Source organism: Saccostrea cucullata, unplaced genomic scaffold (assembly GCF_032062105.1).
Source record: "Saccostrea cucullata isolate Sc308-1 unplaced genomic scaffold, CSIRO_AGI_Scuc_v1 ctg9143, whole genome shotgun sequence".
Classification (NCBI taxonomy): Eukaryota; Metazoa; Mollusca; class Bivalvia; order Ostreida; family Ostreidae; genus Saccostrea; species Saccostrea cuccullata.
This window is the reverse complement of record NW_026935632.1, coordinates 45,498-63,064: the sequence shown is the minus strand read 5'-3', so window position 1 is coordinate 63,064 and position 17,567 is coordinate 45,498. Positions and strand designations below refer to the sequence as shown.

At 33.6% G+C, this 17,567-nt stretch overlaps 1 protein-coding gene across 1 annotated transcript; it reads left to right on the top strand.

The window, feature by feature from the left end:
• The first annotated feature begins 3,206 nt into the window (after positions 1-3,206).
• On the top strand, positions 3,207-10,120 carry LOC134243446 (heat shock protein HSP 90-alpha-like). The gene is made up of 8 exons (XM_062725695.1): positions 3,207-3,389; positions 6,662-7,175; positions 7,380-7,819; positions 7,976-8,332; positions 8,428-8,632; positions 8,746-8,957; positions 9,291-9,624; positions 9,748-10,120. The coding sequence occupies exons 2-8, from the start codon at positions 6,662-6,664 to the stop codon at positions 9,852-9,854; spliced, it is 2,169 nt and encodes a 722-aa protein (XP_062581679.1). The 5' UTR covers positions 3,207-3,389; the 3' UTR covers positions 9,855-10,120.
• The last annotated feature ends 7,447 nt before the right edge of the window (positions 10,121-17,567 follow it).

Below are 17,567 nucleotides of genomic sequence, written 5' to 3'. Positions count from 1 at the left end.
TGATGGGTTGTTGTACAAAAAATGTTTTTTATGTGCATAATTATTATATATATTACGCACCCCCCTTCCCAGCGAAAAAAAAAATAGCAAAGAGGATATTGTTAATCGATCTCCATGCCCTTTAAATAAAAAAAAAAAATAAAATATATGGGTTCGTAAAATATGTGACCGCGACTGGGAAAAAGGGTCCAGATGAGTAAAAAATCAAAATTAATTTTAATGTCTTTTTTAAATCAGGACACTTTGAATAAAACAAATTCGAAATTTCATGCAAATATCATTGAAAATAAAGAAGATACAGGCCCAGGTATGCAGGCATATCTTCCAGTCATTTCATAACGTCAGTGACGTTACCATAACGTCGTAATTACAAAATCAAACATATCTCAACATTCTACTGGTGTATTAAGAACAATCTCTTCTTTTTATTTAAACTCTTCTTAAAATTTTGCTTAGGTATGATGAAAATAAATTAATTGAATCATTAAATCATTGAATCATTACATATACTGTTATTCTTACTTATGATATGTGACTGTTGAAACAATTGAATTTGATTCAGAAGACTGACTTATTATCCTAAAGGCATCGATGACCAAAGAGAGAAAGGGAAGAAAACATGCAAAATGAAAAAAAAATCCAACCATTTATTTGCAATAAAAGATAAATATGCAAATTGAAATTATGTTCCAAAATAACAAAAAAGTTATAATTTGTTGTTATGACAAAATACACCAGATATCACATAAAATACAGAATGGCAGAGGTTTTTTGACAGCTGTAAACAAAATCACAAAAAAATATGAATAGCAGATCACTATTTTTAAAACAGACATTTTGAATATTGCAAACATGTACATTAAAATGTACTGATGATATTACCGATGCATGCATCTACTCTCTTAACATTATTGTAACTAGATATATATGTATAACAAATTTAAAAATAACTTACATTTTTAAGTAAATATTTTAAACAATTTTATCCCTTGAAAATTTTTTCAAAAAGCATAAAATTCTTGTCATTTTTTGAAAATATTTAGCACATTTTTTTTAGTAAAACAAATATAAAAAATTCAAATATATAGCTATAAAGAATTAGAAAATGTCACAGAGAAAGAGATTAATACCTTTGTTAACAATTTCCAACCTGGTACACATTTTTTAAACTGTTCAGGATGTAACACTACTCAATTGGATTATCCCTTATGTAAAAGTTGGGACTTCTTTGATGGGTAATTCTTGTAACAATATGCATTACTAGATAATTAAATTCGACTAACAGAAAATTCTGTGAAATTTTGGATTTTACACATTCTGAATTTTCATACAAAAGAAATTTATATATGCATTTTACCTACATACATTCTTCAGGCTGCTGTACACACAATAATCTGCACTGTAAAGGTACCAAAATACAATATGATTTAAAAGCATGTCTATATACTTTCAATGGTTCAGCATAGAAAATACTTTCATACAATGCCTGTGTCACTTATAATCACTCCTGGAGTTGCTTGGAAGTGTGACTTTTAAGAACAAGGGGGGGGGGGGGGGTAGAGAAGGTTCCTATAAAATGGAGTAATAAATTGCTGTCTTACCTTGGAGCACTATTTCTGCACAGTGTTTATCCAAAATCTTGAAAACACATTTCCTTGTCAAAAGCTGATGATTTTGTCTTATGCAACCACCGACAATGAACACACAAAGTAGAAGAAGTCAGTAGGACCAAACATCCCATATGAAATGTTGACACCTTACTGACATCCCACTTACTCGGACAATGTTGATGCCAGCAATGAATGTATTTAATTCCAAAAGTTTGAAGAAGGAAAAAGAGAAAGTTTCAGAGAGTACACATTGATTGGCAAGAGATGATGATGGCAGATGAAAACAGTGTAAAAAAGAACACAAAAAATAATACAAACTGTGTTGACTACATACCTTTAATTTGGCTGTTGTGGACTGTAATATTGTTGACAGCTGTATCTTGTTTTCTGAATGATCATTGTCTCTGCTACTGGTACAAAATTGTTCACTTCTGACTGGCAACTGGCCTGATATTTTATATAACCACCTATCCAGGCTATAACTGCTTGCAATCCCACATTCAGTAATTTCAATATAATATTATGAAAAAAATGCATTTATTAAGAATTTGAACTTTAGTTTACATTCATAATTAATAAGTAATTGTGTCAAATTAATAAGTAACTGTGTCAACTATAATTACAGACACCAAGTAGCCAAAGTTTTGAGAAATTAGGCATTTCTTTCCTATTAACAACAGTGTAATCTGAACAATCAAATGATTAAAACATACCTTGGTTTTTGAACTCCATTTGGCATTTAAAATAACAGGATAGGCGAGGAATGGGTTTTATGTCACCTACAACATTATATATAGAATCAAAATTCATATTGCATAAATTCTTGACACACATAAATTGCACACATTACGTCATATCATTTGACAACCTGAGCAGGTGCCCCCCTGTTTTCAATTTTCTAAATCCATTTAACTTCTCCAAAATTCAATTTTTTCAATTAAATTTGTCAACAATTTGCATAATTAGTTCCAAATTATCCAAAAAGTGCCAATAAATTGATTAACGTGAGATTTGACCTCTGACCTCATAGGACACAGACTACCAATTATTTTGCTATACATTCCTTTATACTATAAAAAATGATTAAAAAAATTACACCAGCTCAACTTACCTGAAACTTGGCACAGATTAAGAATGAATTCAAGTCCAAAAATTTTTCAGACTCTCATGAAAATTCATCATGCAGTTCCTGCTAAGGCATCGCAAATAACCCCTACCCTGCTTTTTTCACTTTCTCTTCGGGGAAAGGGTAAATATGGGCCTCTTGTTGGGCAAGATTACTACTACGCGCTTAAGTGCAAAATTTCACATATTAACAATTTTATATTTTTTTCAAACCCTCTTCTTTCCATCTATACCCAAAAATAACATCAGTCCACCCCATAAACACCCCATAGAATTTTTAAGAAAAAACCTCTATTTTTAAACTGGAACTACTTGAGTGGTCAATGAAATAGGGGTAAAATTAGTAGTCTGTAACCTGGAGCGATTTACCTTATATAATCGAGTACGACTGCGCTCTGCACAAAATAGGTCTTGAATTTAACATTTTACACGAAAGAAATAATGTCAAATAGATTATTTTGAGCTCACGCTCCATACCATCTCCCATTTTGTTAGTATTTAATCTGCGTTTGCATTCAATTTTGACGATATTTGTACATATTACACAGATATCGCTGCGCAGCATTGTGTGCCTTCACTTCAACAACGTGGGTTTGACACCGGTGGACGCTGAACAACTTGTCTTTGCACGAATTTGTTTTCTGAAAAGTTAAGGTAAGAATTTTGAATTGTTAATTTACTTTTTAACCTTTTATAACATTCTGATGTTTTAAAATCAGGTAAATTACCGTTATAGAAATGTTCTCTAATATTTTGCAAACTGTGATGAAGCTCTTATTGTAAACCACGTGCGTAAAACCATGTGCTGACTGACACTTGACGCCGACACTGGGGAGGGAGTGTCCTGGGTCAAGGGGATTCTGAATATTTATTTTAAAAAAAAAAGTCTTCAAAAAATCAAGATATGGCAAAAATGGGTGGATCAATAAAAAGTTCCCCAAGAACCACAGGACCAGAGAAATGAAACTTCCGTGAAGCAGCTTCTAAGGTATTAATGAATGGATGATTAATTGTACCATGTTCACCACAATATTATAAGGAAATAATTTGACAAAATATATTTTAAAAAATCTACTTGCCTAACTTGGGACCACGGGGCCCATTTTGTTTATAGGTGGAAGTGTTCAGATCATGTCACCCCGAGTAGAGAAAGGCCACAATAAGAGGGGTAGGGGTTAAAGTTTCCATTGAAATACATTGGAAAAATCTCAAGATTAGAACCACAGGTAGCAATGCCAGACAAAAATTTTAAATTGAAAATTTTCAATTTTTTTTGTTGTGGGTGCTTTTTACAGCCTATTTAAAAGTCAAAACAGAAAAAATTAACTTGATACAACAATTTTTAACAAAATGACAGACGTTTTAGTACGGCACCCCTGTGAAATATGAAAAACAGATAAATTACAAAAACCAGCAAAACGCAACCCTACTCCAGTTGACTATTAAAAAAATCAAATTTCTACATTTTATGACTTCTAGGTGATAGATATATATCTCTACTAATGATTAAGACAAAAAATAAAAATTAATTATCAATTATGGGACAGTCCATACCATGATAAATACGACCATTTCAATAAAGTGTAAAACAAAAAGAAACCAAATTTAAGCTTAAAATCATATTTAAAAATTTCAGCTACTATTTCACAGTATTAATAAGTTTTGTGTTATATTTCAACATGATCAATGTATAGAATGTGCCTTTATATCCATGAAATCTTATTTATACAATTTACTTATGGCATATGAGCATGACATAGATAAGTCCAATGAGTTGTTTTAATTACATTAAGTGTATGAGTTGATTTATAGGATTTTTTCCCTTCTCAATTAAAAGGTAATAAAATTGAGAAGATTTTTAGAGCAATAAATGTTACAGATACTTAATATCTGAATAATAAGGAACAGAAAAAAAATGTTTATTAACCAAAAAAACCACCCCAGTACTCCGAAGCTCTCTCTCTTTCGTTGAAAATCAACATATCAAAATTTGAAAATTTTTTTTTCTCCAAGTTAAAAACTGTTTAGCATACTAGCTTATAGCTATAACTCACCCTATTCATACATCAAATGAGAATACTGAGCAATTCCAAGTCATTTATAAAATAAAATGGTGTTGTTATTTAAATGAATCTAAGCTGAAAAGTGAAACAAAATGATCAAATGCAATCACTCAGAAAGAATGAAAATTAAGAAAACTGTATCCACTATGTTTCAAAGAACTACTAGTTTCAAAGAATTCTGAACATTTTTAATGAAAACTTACAAAAAAAAAATATAAACTATCAGTTAGTAAGTCACTAAGTGCCATCTTTTAAAGCATTTCAAAATTCTGGGTCTAAAAATTCCTGTACATTATCTATTTTAATAAATACATTAACATAACACACATAAACAAATACATAGAATTACTTATGACAATGTGCACATACTCAAATCACTTGTATCTAAGAATTTTGTTTGAGAATTTTTAGATGATCAATTATTTTTAAAGTTTTCAAAAAGATTATATTCATAGATAGCCTTATTATTTGCATAATGTATATTGTATCTCTTCAGTGGTACTGACGGTCTTTCCTAGCACTGACAGTCGTGATTTTTCTTACAGATAATATTAAAAATATGTCTTCACATGTGTATTACAGCAAAATATACATTGCAATACTTTCTACACATTGTTTGGGGATTTAAACTTCATTAACGAGTCTAATTTTGCCACGAAGATTTACATACGAATTTCCTCTGACCCAACTTCCGGTTAAGGGTACAAGAGATTATCGAATGTTTTCAAGTATATTACGTGGGCATACTTGAATGAAACCTTTTGGTATCTGTAGTTTATACAATAAACTTGTGGAATATCACCCATTTTTTCGCGTATTCGATCGTTACAGCTGAAAGGGGCATTTGACAAAAATTCAATTGCGCTTACTAACAATGCCTCATGAGATTTTCCCAAAAATGTTGTTATACACTTAGTTCAAGGTCATAACTTTCAGAATATCCACCAATCAAAACATCGGAGAAGGCAGGGAAGGTATCAAGATGTGTAATATAACATGATGTGCATCGGGGTCGAAATTCCTTGTGTTTACAAAATTATGCGCGCGCAGCGCCACCTATACCGCTGGCATTGCTACCACAGGGCCATTAAGGAGAAAGGGAACTGAGGTAGTGGAAATTGTATAAATTACTCAGTTCATGGCCCCTAAGGATAGGACAGGGTTGGGCATTGGGCAACAGTCGGAATTATATGGGGGGGGGGGGGACTAATAGCAAAGACATGATGAATCATTTTTAAGCAGATCCTCGGGTAGTGTACATTTTTCAAATCACAGCCCCTGTATTTTGGTAGGACCACTAAAGATTTTGAATCAATGAATGAAATTTTACATGGAAATACCAGTAACACTATTGGGAAATTGATGCAGAACAACAAAACAAAGATCGTTAGCGCCCCCCCCCCCCCCCCCCCCCCAAAAAAAAAAAAAAAATGATGGCAGTTCCTAATCGAGATTTCAACCAATTTTGGAATTAAAAAAACATTTCACGTAAATGCTTTGTTTATTTAGAAAAAAAATTATAAAAGGTACAGTGCATTGTTTGTTCTATTTATATTTTGATTTTTTGATGGACTTGTAAAATCGTGCACAGACTAGTAAAAGTAAAGAAGCACTAGTCAGGTCGGACTAAACTTTAAAGCCTAAAAATGTAAGTGTCAAACTCGGCTAGAAGGGATACAGAAGATGATTGACACTAACCTGTTTATTCATTGAAAGATTTAAATGAAAGTAATGTTTATCACTCTCTTCTGTTTCTGTGTTTCACAGAAATTGGAGAAAACTAAGGTTATTTATAGTTTTATGAGCAGTTTCCTCTTGTTTTTCATTGAAAATTTTTTAAGTATGTACATCAAATTTTCACAGATGCCTGAGCCAGAACATATGGATGATGGGGAAGCTGAGACCTTTGCCTTCCAGGCTGAGATTGCCCAGTTGATGAGCTTGATCATCAACACATTCTACTCCAACAAAGAAATCTTCTTGAGAGAATTGATTTCCAATGCTTCAGATGCTCTTGACAAAATCAGATATGAGAGTCTTACAGATCCATCAAAATTGGACTCGGGGAAAGATTTGGAAATCCGCATAATTCCAGACAAAGAAAACAAGACCCTTACCATCATCGACACAGGAATTGGAATGACAAAAGCTGATTTAGTGAACAACCTCGGAACCATTGCCAGATCAGGTACCAAAGCCTTCATGGAAGCTCTGCAGGCTGGAGCAGACATTTCTATGATTGGTCAGTTTGGTGTGGGTTTTTACTCTGCATACTTGGTTGCTGACAAAGTTGTGGTGGAGACCAAAAATAATGATGATGAGCAGTACATATGGGAATCTGCTGCTGGTGGCTCCTTCACTGTGCGAACTGCTCCAGGTGAGGTTTTGTAGTATTTGATGAATTTAGAAAAGATTTGTCAAATTTTTAACCAGTCCCAAAACCTATGCTAGTTTTTCACCTAAACATGGGGGCATAAGTTTTAAGAAGGGGGGGTCCATATGATATTGATATGTATGTTGATGTACTAAGGTTTATCTGCTTGAAACGGAACTTGATCAATAAAGATTTTGATGTTTACAGAGAATACACTTGGACGTGGAACCAAGATCACACTTTTCCTGAAAGAGGATCAGACTGAGTACTGCGAGGAGAAAAGAATCAAAGAAGTCGTCAAGAAACACAGCCAGTTCATTGGATATCCCATCAAGCTTTTGGTGGAGAAAGAGCGTGACAAGGAAGTGTCTGATGATGAAGAGGAGGAGGAGAAAAAGGAGGAGGACAAGGCAGAGAAAGAAGAAGACAAACCAAAGGTGGAAGATCTAGACGAGGATGAGGAAGATGACAGCAAAGACAAAGATAAAAAGAAAAAGAAAACCATCAAGGAAAAGTACACCGAGGATGAGGAGCTCAACAAAACAAAGCCCATCTGGACAAGGAACCCTGATGACATTACCCAGGAGGAATATGGGGAGTTTTACAAGTCCCTTACCAATGATTGGGAGGACCATCTGGCTGTTAAGGTAGGATGCAGACAAGTCTTATCAAAGAAGTAATTGAATTCTGATATTTTTTCCTGTTTAAAACATTTTTTTTTTAAATGTTGAAGACCTCGATGCACATGCACAATGGTATTTATGAAAAACCAAATATTTTATGTTGGTTTCTGTATATTGCAGCACTTCTCAGTGGAGGGACAGTTGGAATTCCGAGCTTTATTGTTCATTCCAAGGAGAGCTCCATTTGACTTGTTTGAGAACAAAAAGAAAAAGAACAACATCAAATTGTATGTGCGCAGAGTTTTTATCATGGACAATTGTGAGGAACTCATTCCTGAGTACCTTAACTTTGTTAGGGGTGTTGTGGATTCTGAGGACTTGCCACTGAACATTTCCAGAGAAATGCTCCAGCAAAGCAAAATTCTCAAAGTGATAAGGAAAAATCTTGTGAAAAAATGTGTTGAACTGATTGAAGACCTGACAGAGGACAAAGACAACTACAAGAAATTCTATGAACAGTTTGCTAAGAATTTGAAGGTATGTTATTGATTTGCAACTTTTTTTGAAATTTCAAGACTGGATTCCTTATCAAGATTACATTAGTTTACTATCATTGCTATTATTATTTACAGCTTGGTATTCATGAAGATTCCACAAACAGGAAGAAATTGGCAGACTTCTTGAGATATTACTCATCACACTCGGGTGATGAAATGACGTCCCTGAAAGAATATGTCTCCAGGATGAAAGAAAATCAAAAGAGCATCTACTACATCACAGGAGAGAGCAAGGAGGTGGTACAGAATTCAGCCTTTGTGGAACGTGTGAAGAAGAGGGGTAAGCAGAATTTTAACATACATCTGTGGTTGAACATATTAAATTCACTTTTTCCAAAAAAAAAAAAAAGAGCTATGTTCACTAATCTAGTATTTTTCAATTGTTATTTCTAGGAATGGAGGTGATTTACATGGTAGACCCTATTGATGAGTATGCTGTTCAGCAGCTTAAGGAGTATGATGGAAAGTCCCTGGTAAATGTCACCAAGGAAGGTCTTGAACTCCCAGAGGATGAGGAGGAGAAGAAAAGATTTGAGGAGCAAAAAGCTGAATACGAGGGGCTTTGCAAAGTGATGAAAGAAATCCTGGACAAGAAAGTTGAGAAGGTAATTTTAATTGTCATTTTAGGAAACATATGCTCCAATTCTTGCTTGTTTAGGGTTCCATGTCAGTGTTTTCCCTAAGAACCGGCAACCGGCCAAATTGACCGCTTCAATTGACAAAAATGCCGCTTTGAAATAATTTGTTGTAAGGTCCACAGAGATTTTGTTCATAAACCTCATACCCTAGCCTGTTACAACTGATCTCTAACCCTTTAATTTGAAATAAAAGGAAAACACTGCATGTGAAAATGGAGGTTTCTAGTAGTAATCTGATGTCAAGATGAATGATATTAAGTTCCAAGTGATGAAAATGTAAATTTTTATTTTCTTGAACAGGTGGTGGTATCTAATCGTCTGGTGACATCGCCTTGCTGTATTGTAACTAGTCAGTATGGGTGGTCAGCCAACATGGAGAGAATTATGAAGGCTCAAGCACTACGTGACTCCAGTACCATGGGATACATGGCTGCCAAGAAGCACCTTGAGATTAATCCTGATCACTCCATCATCAAGTCCCTAAAGGAAAAGGCTGAGGCTGACAAAAATGACAAGTCTGTGAAGGACTTGGTCATGCTACTGTTTGAAACTTCTCTTCTTGCATCAGGCTTCAGTCTGGAGGAGCCAGGAACTCATGCCAGCAGAATCCACAGAATGATCAAACTCGGTCTTGGTAGGTGATTTTTTTTTTGTTTAATTTTGTTTCTTGGCTTACCTTTTCTTCCAATGCTTGATGAAGTCTACTGTTAAATTTTGTTGTTTTTATTGGAAGTTTACAATTTTGTTGTTTTTAAAGGAATTGATGAGGAAGAAATGCCTGAAGCACAGGAGACAACTACAGAAGAGATGCCCCCACTGGAAGGCGATGAAGATGATGCTTCAAGAATGGAAGAAGTAGATTAGACATTGGAGGTGAACATGACTGTGTGAAAAAAACTGAGAAAATGTGACTGTGATAGAAAGATTCATAGCAAGTTCTTACAAAAGACAATAGAGAGTGTTCCATTTTGTTAAGTTTATATCATTGGATTTCATTCCCATCCCCATCCAACTATTCATGTTTTAATATTAAGCATTAATTGCCATCTTTTTTTTTTTTGTATGATCATGATTATACAAATGTAATATTGTTTTGTAAATCTGTTTTTGAAATAAATAATTTAAATTGATTTTATCTTGCTTGCTGAATAAATAACTTGATAAGGTGAGCTCTGTAATGTTTGATTAGGTACCTATGTTTTGAAAAAGAGGTCCAACTCCAAGGCCATTCGTGTCAAAAATGATTCCCAAAAAGATTAAAACTGTAATAAAGTAATGTATGGATTTTCAAAAGACATAAGTTTGTAGGTGATTCCCAAAAAGATTAAAACTAATAAAGTGATGTATGGATTTTCAAAAGATACAAGTTTTGTAGGTGTAAAAGGAAAAGACCTGGTCACTTGGAAAATCTTTAAAAATTGATAAATTTTGCAAAGTTATCAACAAAATGGAAAGTGAACCCCGAGTGGGACAACAGTAGATGAAACTTTCCTATAGGGCCACACCAAGTTAATTTCTTGTTCATCAGACATATGATGTAAAAAGGTACGAGCGGGCCAGTGGTTAAATAATATTAAAATTTTTAGGCGGAGCGAGAATAAATTGAGCGGACAATTATATTTTTTCTGATTTACAGAGTACGCAGAATTAAAATAAGAAAAATAGAGCGGAAATGGTACAGAAAATGGTGCGGGAAATATAAATTAATATTATTTGTATAGTTTTGTCTAAATATGAGCGAGCGGGTCCGACGAACAAAAAATTTTATTGGTGTGGCCTAGGGATAATTTATTGTAATGACAAGGAGCACACGGTGGGTATGACCGGTCAGCAGGGGATGCTCATTCCTCCATGGCACCTGATCCCACCTCTGATGTTTTGGAGGTCCATGTTTGCTCTGCTCCTATTTTATTTTATGGACTTTGATATTGAATACTGTTCGCTATCTCCATATCCTTCATTATAAAAAAATCCTTATGTAGCAACAGGGATGGGAAGGGTAAAAGTTCAAGTTGAGTAAAAAATGTTCTTCTCAGGCATAGGTTGGGGCATGTCTCGAGTCATGTCCAGAGTCCTCATATAGCCAGAGTGGCAGGTGATTATATTATATAATCTGACCGTGGTTTTTAGCTCACCTGAGCTGAAAGCTCAGCATTTCTGATCACCCAATGTCTGTCGTCCATCTGTCTGTAAACTTTTCACATTTTCAACTTTCTCTCAAGAACCACTGGGCCAATTTTAAACTTTGTACAAAGCATCCTTGGGTGAAGGAGAGTTAAATTAAATTCTAAAATGAAGGGCCAAACCTACTTCCAGGGGGAGAACATCAAGAAAAGACGAAAATAGAGTAGGGTTATTCAAAAATCTGATGAAGAACCACTGGGCCAGGAAAGCTGAATCTTATGTGGAAGCATCCTCGGGTAGTGTAGATTATAAATTATTTAAATTATGACCCCAGGGGGTAGGGTGGGGCCACAGTAGGGAATTCAAGTATATTGGAAAAATCTTCTCAAGAATCACTGCACCAGGAAAGCTGAAACTTATGTGGAAGCATCCTGGGTAAGTGTAGATTCAAAATTTCTTAAAATCATGATCCCTGGGGGTAGGGGGCACTATACGTATTACAAGGGGTAGAATCTGGTGAAGAACAGCATGGTTAAGTTACACAGGCGAGCATTTTGCCCAAATAATATTTGAGAATTTCATGGTCCCTGTCCCCCTGGGACCACAGGGGCCAGTAACATGCTAAATTTGTTTTTACATAATGACTGCATATATATATATATACATATATATATATATATATATATATATATATATATATATATATATATATATATATATATATATAACCGGGGGGGGGGGGGGGGCTGGGGAGCCCCCCCCCCCCCACTTTTTTTTCCAAATATATCAAATATATACTTAGTATAGACATCGAACATATCCTCGTATGTTAAGCCCCCCCCCCTTTTCACAGGTACGTCTTAGTATAGGTTAAAGGAACAGGGAAAGTAGTGGTGTTTGGAAATTTTTTGGTATTGAAGATCAATCCACCCCCCCCCCCCCCCCTCACCACGAAATAGGATTTTTGTGTTTGAGGAACGGACATTTCCCTTTTTTTTGAATTTACTTGTCATATATATATATATTTATATATATATATATATATATATATATATATATATATATATATATATATATATATATATATATATATATATATATATATATATTGTACATTAATTGTACATATATATATATATATATACAAAGAGATTTGTATAATTATATAGTCATATTGATTGATTGATATGTAAAGTCAAATTTAGCATGTTACTGCCCCCCATGCCTGGGGCCTGAAGGATGGGGCAAAAACCACTAAAATTAATGCAATCTTTAAAAATCATTTCTTTTATGCCCAGACATCAAACTGTTGGCATGAAGTGCTATAAAGATCAGATAGAGAAAAATGCATTATTTCTTCGAACAAAACAAGAGGCCCATGGGCCACATCGCTCACCTGATTAACTTTGGCTATGCTAATCTTAACCAGATTTCCCCTTGTTAATACATATTGTGACCAGACCTTACCCCCTGGGGTCATAATTATATACCCTACGCAACAAGTTAGATTTTTGGCCATACTTTGAATATAGAGATGAACAGTTTGTCAGCGCAACTTAACCTCATAAACCGCTGCACAGAATTTCGTCAAACTTTGATATTTTGTACACAAAGTGTAGATGTCAATTGTGCATATTACCAGGAAAATCAGATTCCTTTGTTTTTTCCGGGAATTTCTGCACTTTTACACTTAGATTTTTGGCCATATCTTGAATATAGAGATGAACATTTTGTCGATCAGCACAACTCCTCATATAAACTGCTGTACAGAATTTCGTCAAACTTTGCAGATATTTAGCCTTAGGCCAGGATACAATGTGTAGATGTGCATATTACAAGAAAATTCTGATTCCTTTATTTTTTGCGGGAATTTCCGCACTTTTCAACTTAGATTTTTTGCCATACCTTGAATATAGAGATGAACAGTCAGCACAACTACTCATAAACCACTGCAGAGAATTTTGTTAAACTTAGCATATATTTAGTACACAATGTGTAGATGTGCATATTACCAGGAAATTGGGATTCCTTTATTTTTTCCGGCAATTTCAGCACTTTGAGTTTTTGGGGAGCGTGGGGTATGTGAGCTTCCCGACTTTTTCTTTCATTTGGAGAATATAAATCAACACTACCCAAGAATGCTTCCACAAAGTGTCAGCTTTCCTGGTCCAGTGGTTTCCGAGAAGAAGATTTTTAAAGAATTTTCCTATATATTTCAATGTTAAACTTGATGGATTCCAAATATTGTGGTCCCGCCCTTCCCCCACTGGACATGATTTTAAAAATCAAAATCTATCCAAGGATGCTTCCACAGAAGTTTCATCTTTTCTGGCCCAGTTGTTCTTGAAATGAAGATTTCTCCTATATATTGTATGTCAATGTTAAACTTGGATACCCAAACTATCCATGGAGGTCATGATTTGAACAATTTAGAATCTAAACTACCCAATGATGCTTTCACACAAGTTTCAGCTTTTCTGGCCCAGTCTAGTTTTTAAAAAGATTTTTCCTCTATATTTCAATGTTAAACTTAAATTCCCTATTGTGGCCCCACCCTACCCCCGGGGGTCATGATTTGTACAATTTAGAATCTACACTAGATCAAACCTTAGGAATGTTTTCACATCAATCTAATTAAGATTAGATGTTAGATCCTCTCGCATACTTGCTACACTAACATCTAATATCATCCCATAGAGGTTCACATCAGAGGTCAAATTTGGAACACCTCTAGACTTATTCACTTCAACAATATACGATGATTTTGCAGGCGACGATTTGATTGGTTAATAGAATTTGACCTATGACGTGACCCTTAATGGAATGTTGTTAGATGTTAGTGAAGCGAGTATGCGAGCAGATCTAAGATCTAATTTTAATTAGGTTGTTTTCACATAAGTTTCAGCTTTTCTGGCCCAGTGGTCCTTTAGAAGATTTTTTAATGACCCCAGCCTATTTTTGCCTTATCTTGATTATCTCCCCTTGTAGGTAGACTAGGCCCTTTATTTTACCAATTTAAACTCCCTTCCCCCAAGGATGCTTTGTACTAAGTTTGTTTAAAATTGGCCCAGTGGTTCTTGAGAAGAAGTTGAAAATGTGAAAAGTTTACAGAAGTACAGACAGCTAGACAGACGGACGATGGACAGTGGGTGATCAGAAAAGCTCACTTGAGCTTTTAGCTCAGGTGATCAACTAATAACTACATACGTAGTTATAATGGTCTAAAAATTGTGAATTCATAGCCTCAGAGTTCGGGTGTTTGTGGGAGGGGCTGTATTGTTTATATAGTGAAAATGCATTCTTTAAAATCCTTTTCTCTGTTCCTGGGTATTAAACAAACTACATACAGTCAACACAAAGTGTGTTGGAAGGACAGCTAGATGAGAAAATGGACATAACAAGAATTATGTGCTGGGCATTCATGGAAGACCAGAAAAATAAGAAAAAAATTATGCATGTTTTCTTTTCTGTTTTTTAATCAGTGTGAAATTAACAATAATTTATAAATAATTTAAAACTCTGTAAAAATCCTAGCATATCATCATTGATTGTGACATGTTATCACAGTTTAAATATATTGATTTAATTACTGAACATAACAATAAACAAACAGATATACTACATTTTTAAATAAAATATACAAAAGGATAAACTAATCTACTATGTACATTGAACATCAGTGCTTAAATTTTGCAAGGAGTGCTAATCTTATCACATTCACACAGCAACTGTCAGTGCGGCCCTTCTGAACAGTGGGGTATAACACTTATTTGACTGAATTTAATTTTGTATTTTAAAAATCCTGATGAATGGAAAAGCCTGTATGTACAAACATGTCCGTGCAATAATAATGTCTATTAATGATCATTCAGAATTTTATGTGAATCAAATCTTTGCATTCACAACAACTAGCTTAGACTGTAGTTGACATATAGTAAAACAAAGCAGATTAAGATATTTTAACAGATTTTAAGCTGATACCTATAAAATTAAAAGCTTGATCTCTTTAATACAGCAAAATTCAAAATAAAAAGTATCTTTGTAAATATGTCTAGTCTTGATTAGAATATATCCTGAAATGTACTTAAACCTTTTTTTTTTCTCTTGACATCTAAACAGATAAAAAATATTTTTCATTAATTTACACTGATACCAAAACAGATGAAAAATAATTTTTGTTTATACTACATGTAATTGATAAACTGATAAAAAGATGAAGACAAGTCACAACACCAGAACACCCCAATCATTATTTGACACATTTAGATTAATTTAATTACACCACTAGCTGACTCTGACATGGTGACAATGATTTCTTCTTTAAAAAATCTGATATCCATAATAACTTAAGCACACAACAACCATTCACAAAAAAATACAATACAGCACTCAGTTATAAATATATGGTAGAGGTGTGAATTAACAGTGCACATATTGCACAGTTAACATATGTTCAAACACTGAACATTTCAACAAAACTTGGCTGAGATCAACAATTAAGTACAAATGGACATGCAGATACGTTGAATCCAATAATAACTTTAATAATGCATACTGTATAATACTGACACTATTTTACTTTTCAACTATTAACAAATGGAACAAATTGATTTACCTGATAATTTTTTTAAATTTTAGTCCCATCCATTAAAATAAAACCATGAAATTCAAATACCTGTACATCAAATAATAATATCTTAATAGTATAAATAAGGAATAAACAATATTAAAAAAAATCTTCTACTGAAAATAATATTTGTTTTCAATATTAAATAAAATTTGTTTGTGAAATACTGATGCCCCCGTATGACAGCTTATGGAGAGGGTTGGTGTTTATCTAATGCAAGTCAAACTCGTAAGATCAAGGTTAAAATATCAAACTGGAAGGTCTTGTCACAAGGAATATACCTTTGAAATATGAAAGCCCTAGTGCTCACTGTTCAAAAGTTAAGGCCAAGAGTTATGTATTTTTTAAATGGGTCAAATCTAAGGTCAAGGTCAAAAATATTTATATCCATTCAAACTGAATACATATGAAAAATGAAATATAAAAGCCCTAGCACTAACTGTTCAGAAGCTATGGCCAAGGTTAAAGTGTGATCATTTTTTGTAGAAGTGGCCGGGTCAAACTCCAAGGTCAAATATGCTGGTACCAAAAGAAAGGTCTTGTCACAAGGAATAAATCTGTGAAATATGAAGAGCATAGCCCCATCCACTCAAAAGTTATGGGCAAGGTTAAAGTATATTTTGGTAAACAGATCAACAGACAGACAGATGCTTAAGCAAAGCAAAAACTTAATAGTCCCCTTAATCTTCGATTACGGGTGATAAAAATGGATTTTCGATGTGTTCAATGTACATGGACCAAATTATTAAAACCTAGCTCACTTAATAGACCTCGTCATTACTAAAAAATATTTTATTGTAAAATAATGAACATCTGTAAGCTAACTAGGTCAATGTCTTTAGCATTAATACTCTCATGTACATACAGAATACTTAATTATTGTAAATTTCCCATAAAAAATATCTTTTAAATTTTTTTTGAATTAATAACAATATAAGAAAACAATATGATATTTTACTCTCAAACCTAATAATTTTTCAGGAGACTGCTACTGTTTGAAACACTGCTATTTCAAATTAACTACAGATATCACCATTTTGCCAAATAATACCTACATATATGAATAACTTATAAGGTGGTCATTGTATTGAGCAGTTTTAAGTACCAACCCTTACAGAGTTGAATGTAAAGTTATGACACATATAGATGCATTCATACAAGAATATACATATATAATGATAATTAACATAGTTTATATTCTGAATATTGAAATATTCTATTTTCAGTTTTGATTGTTAAAATTTCCATCAAACTGTTGAACATGCTCATGCATAAACTAAAAAAAATGAAATTAATTCTCATAGACTGAAAATTGTTTATATTATTTTAGGAACAATTTTGATATAGATGGACAAGCCAAGCATATATGATATCTAGATGATTCATGAAGAATGTAATTATTCAGACTGGACTAGCTCATAATTATTGGTACATCAGAAATAATATTTTAATAACTCAATCTGGAATCTTAATGATATAAATAAATCAGAACAAATTGTAACATAATCTTGTTTCTTGAATATTCACAGCTTCAACTGGAAAATTTGTGGGAAATACAGAATGATGCTAATGTTGTATACCATAATTCACTTAAAAATGTATCAGACCAAAAAAGGTAATTCTTCTTTGTCCTGAACATGACAATGGATATGATGTCTATATAAATAGGGTGTATTCTGAGCCTTATGGGTGTGACCCAAACCTATGCATCTCTATATTTGAACACTAAATTCATTCAATTCAGTATGTTGAACATTTCTTAAAGAATTCTTTCACCACTGGATCCACCCATATACTGTTTACAGAGCATATAATATATTTTGAAT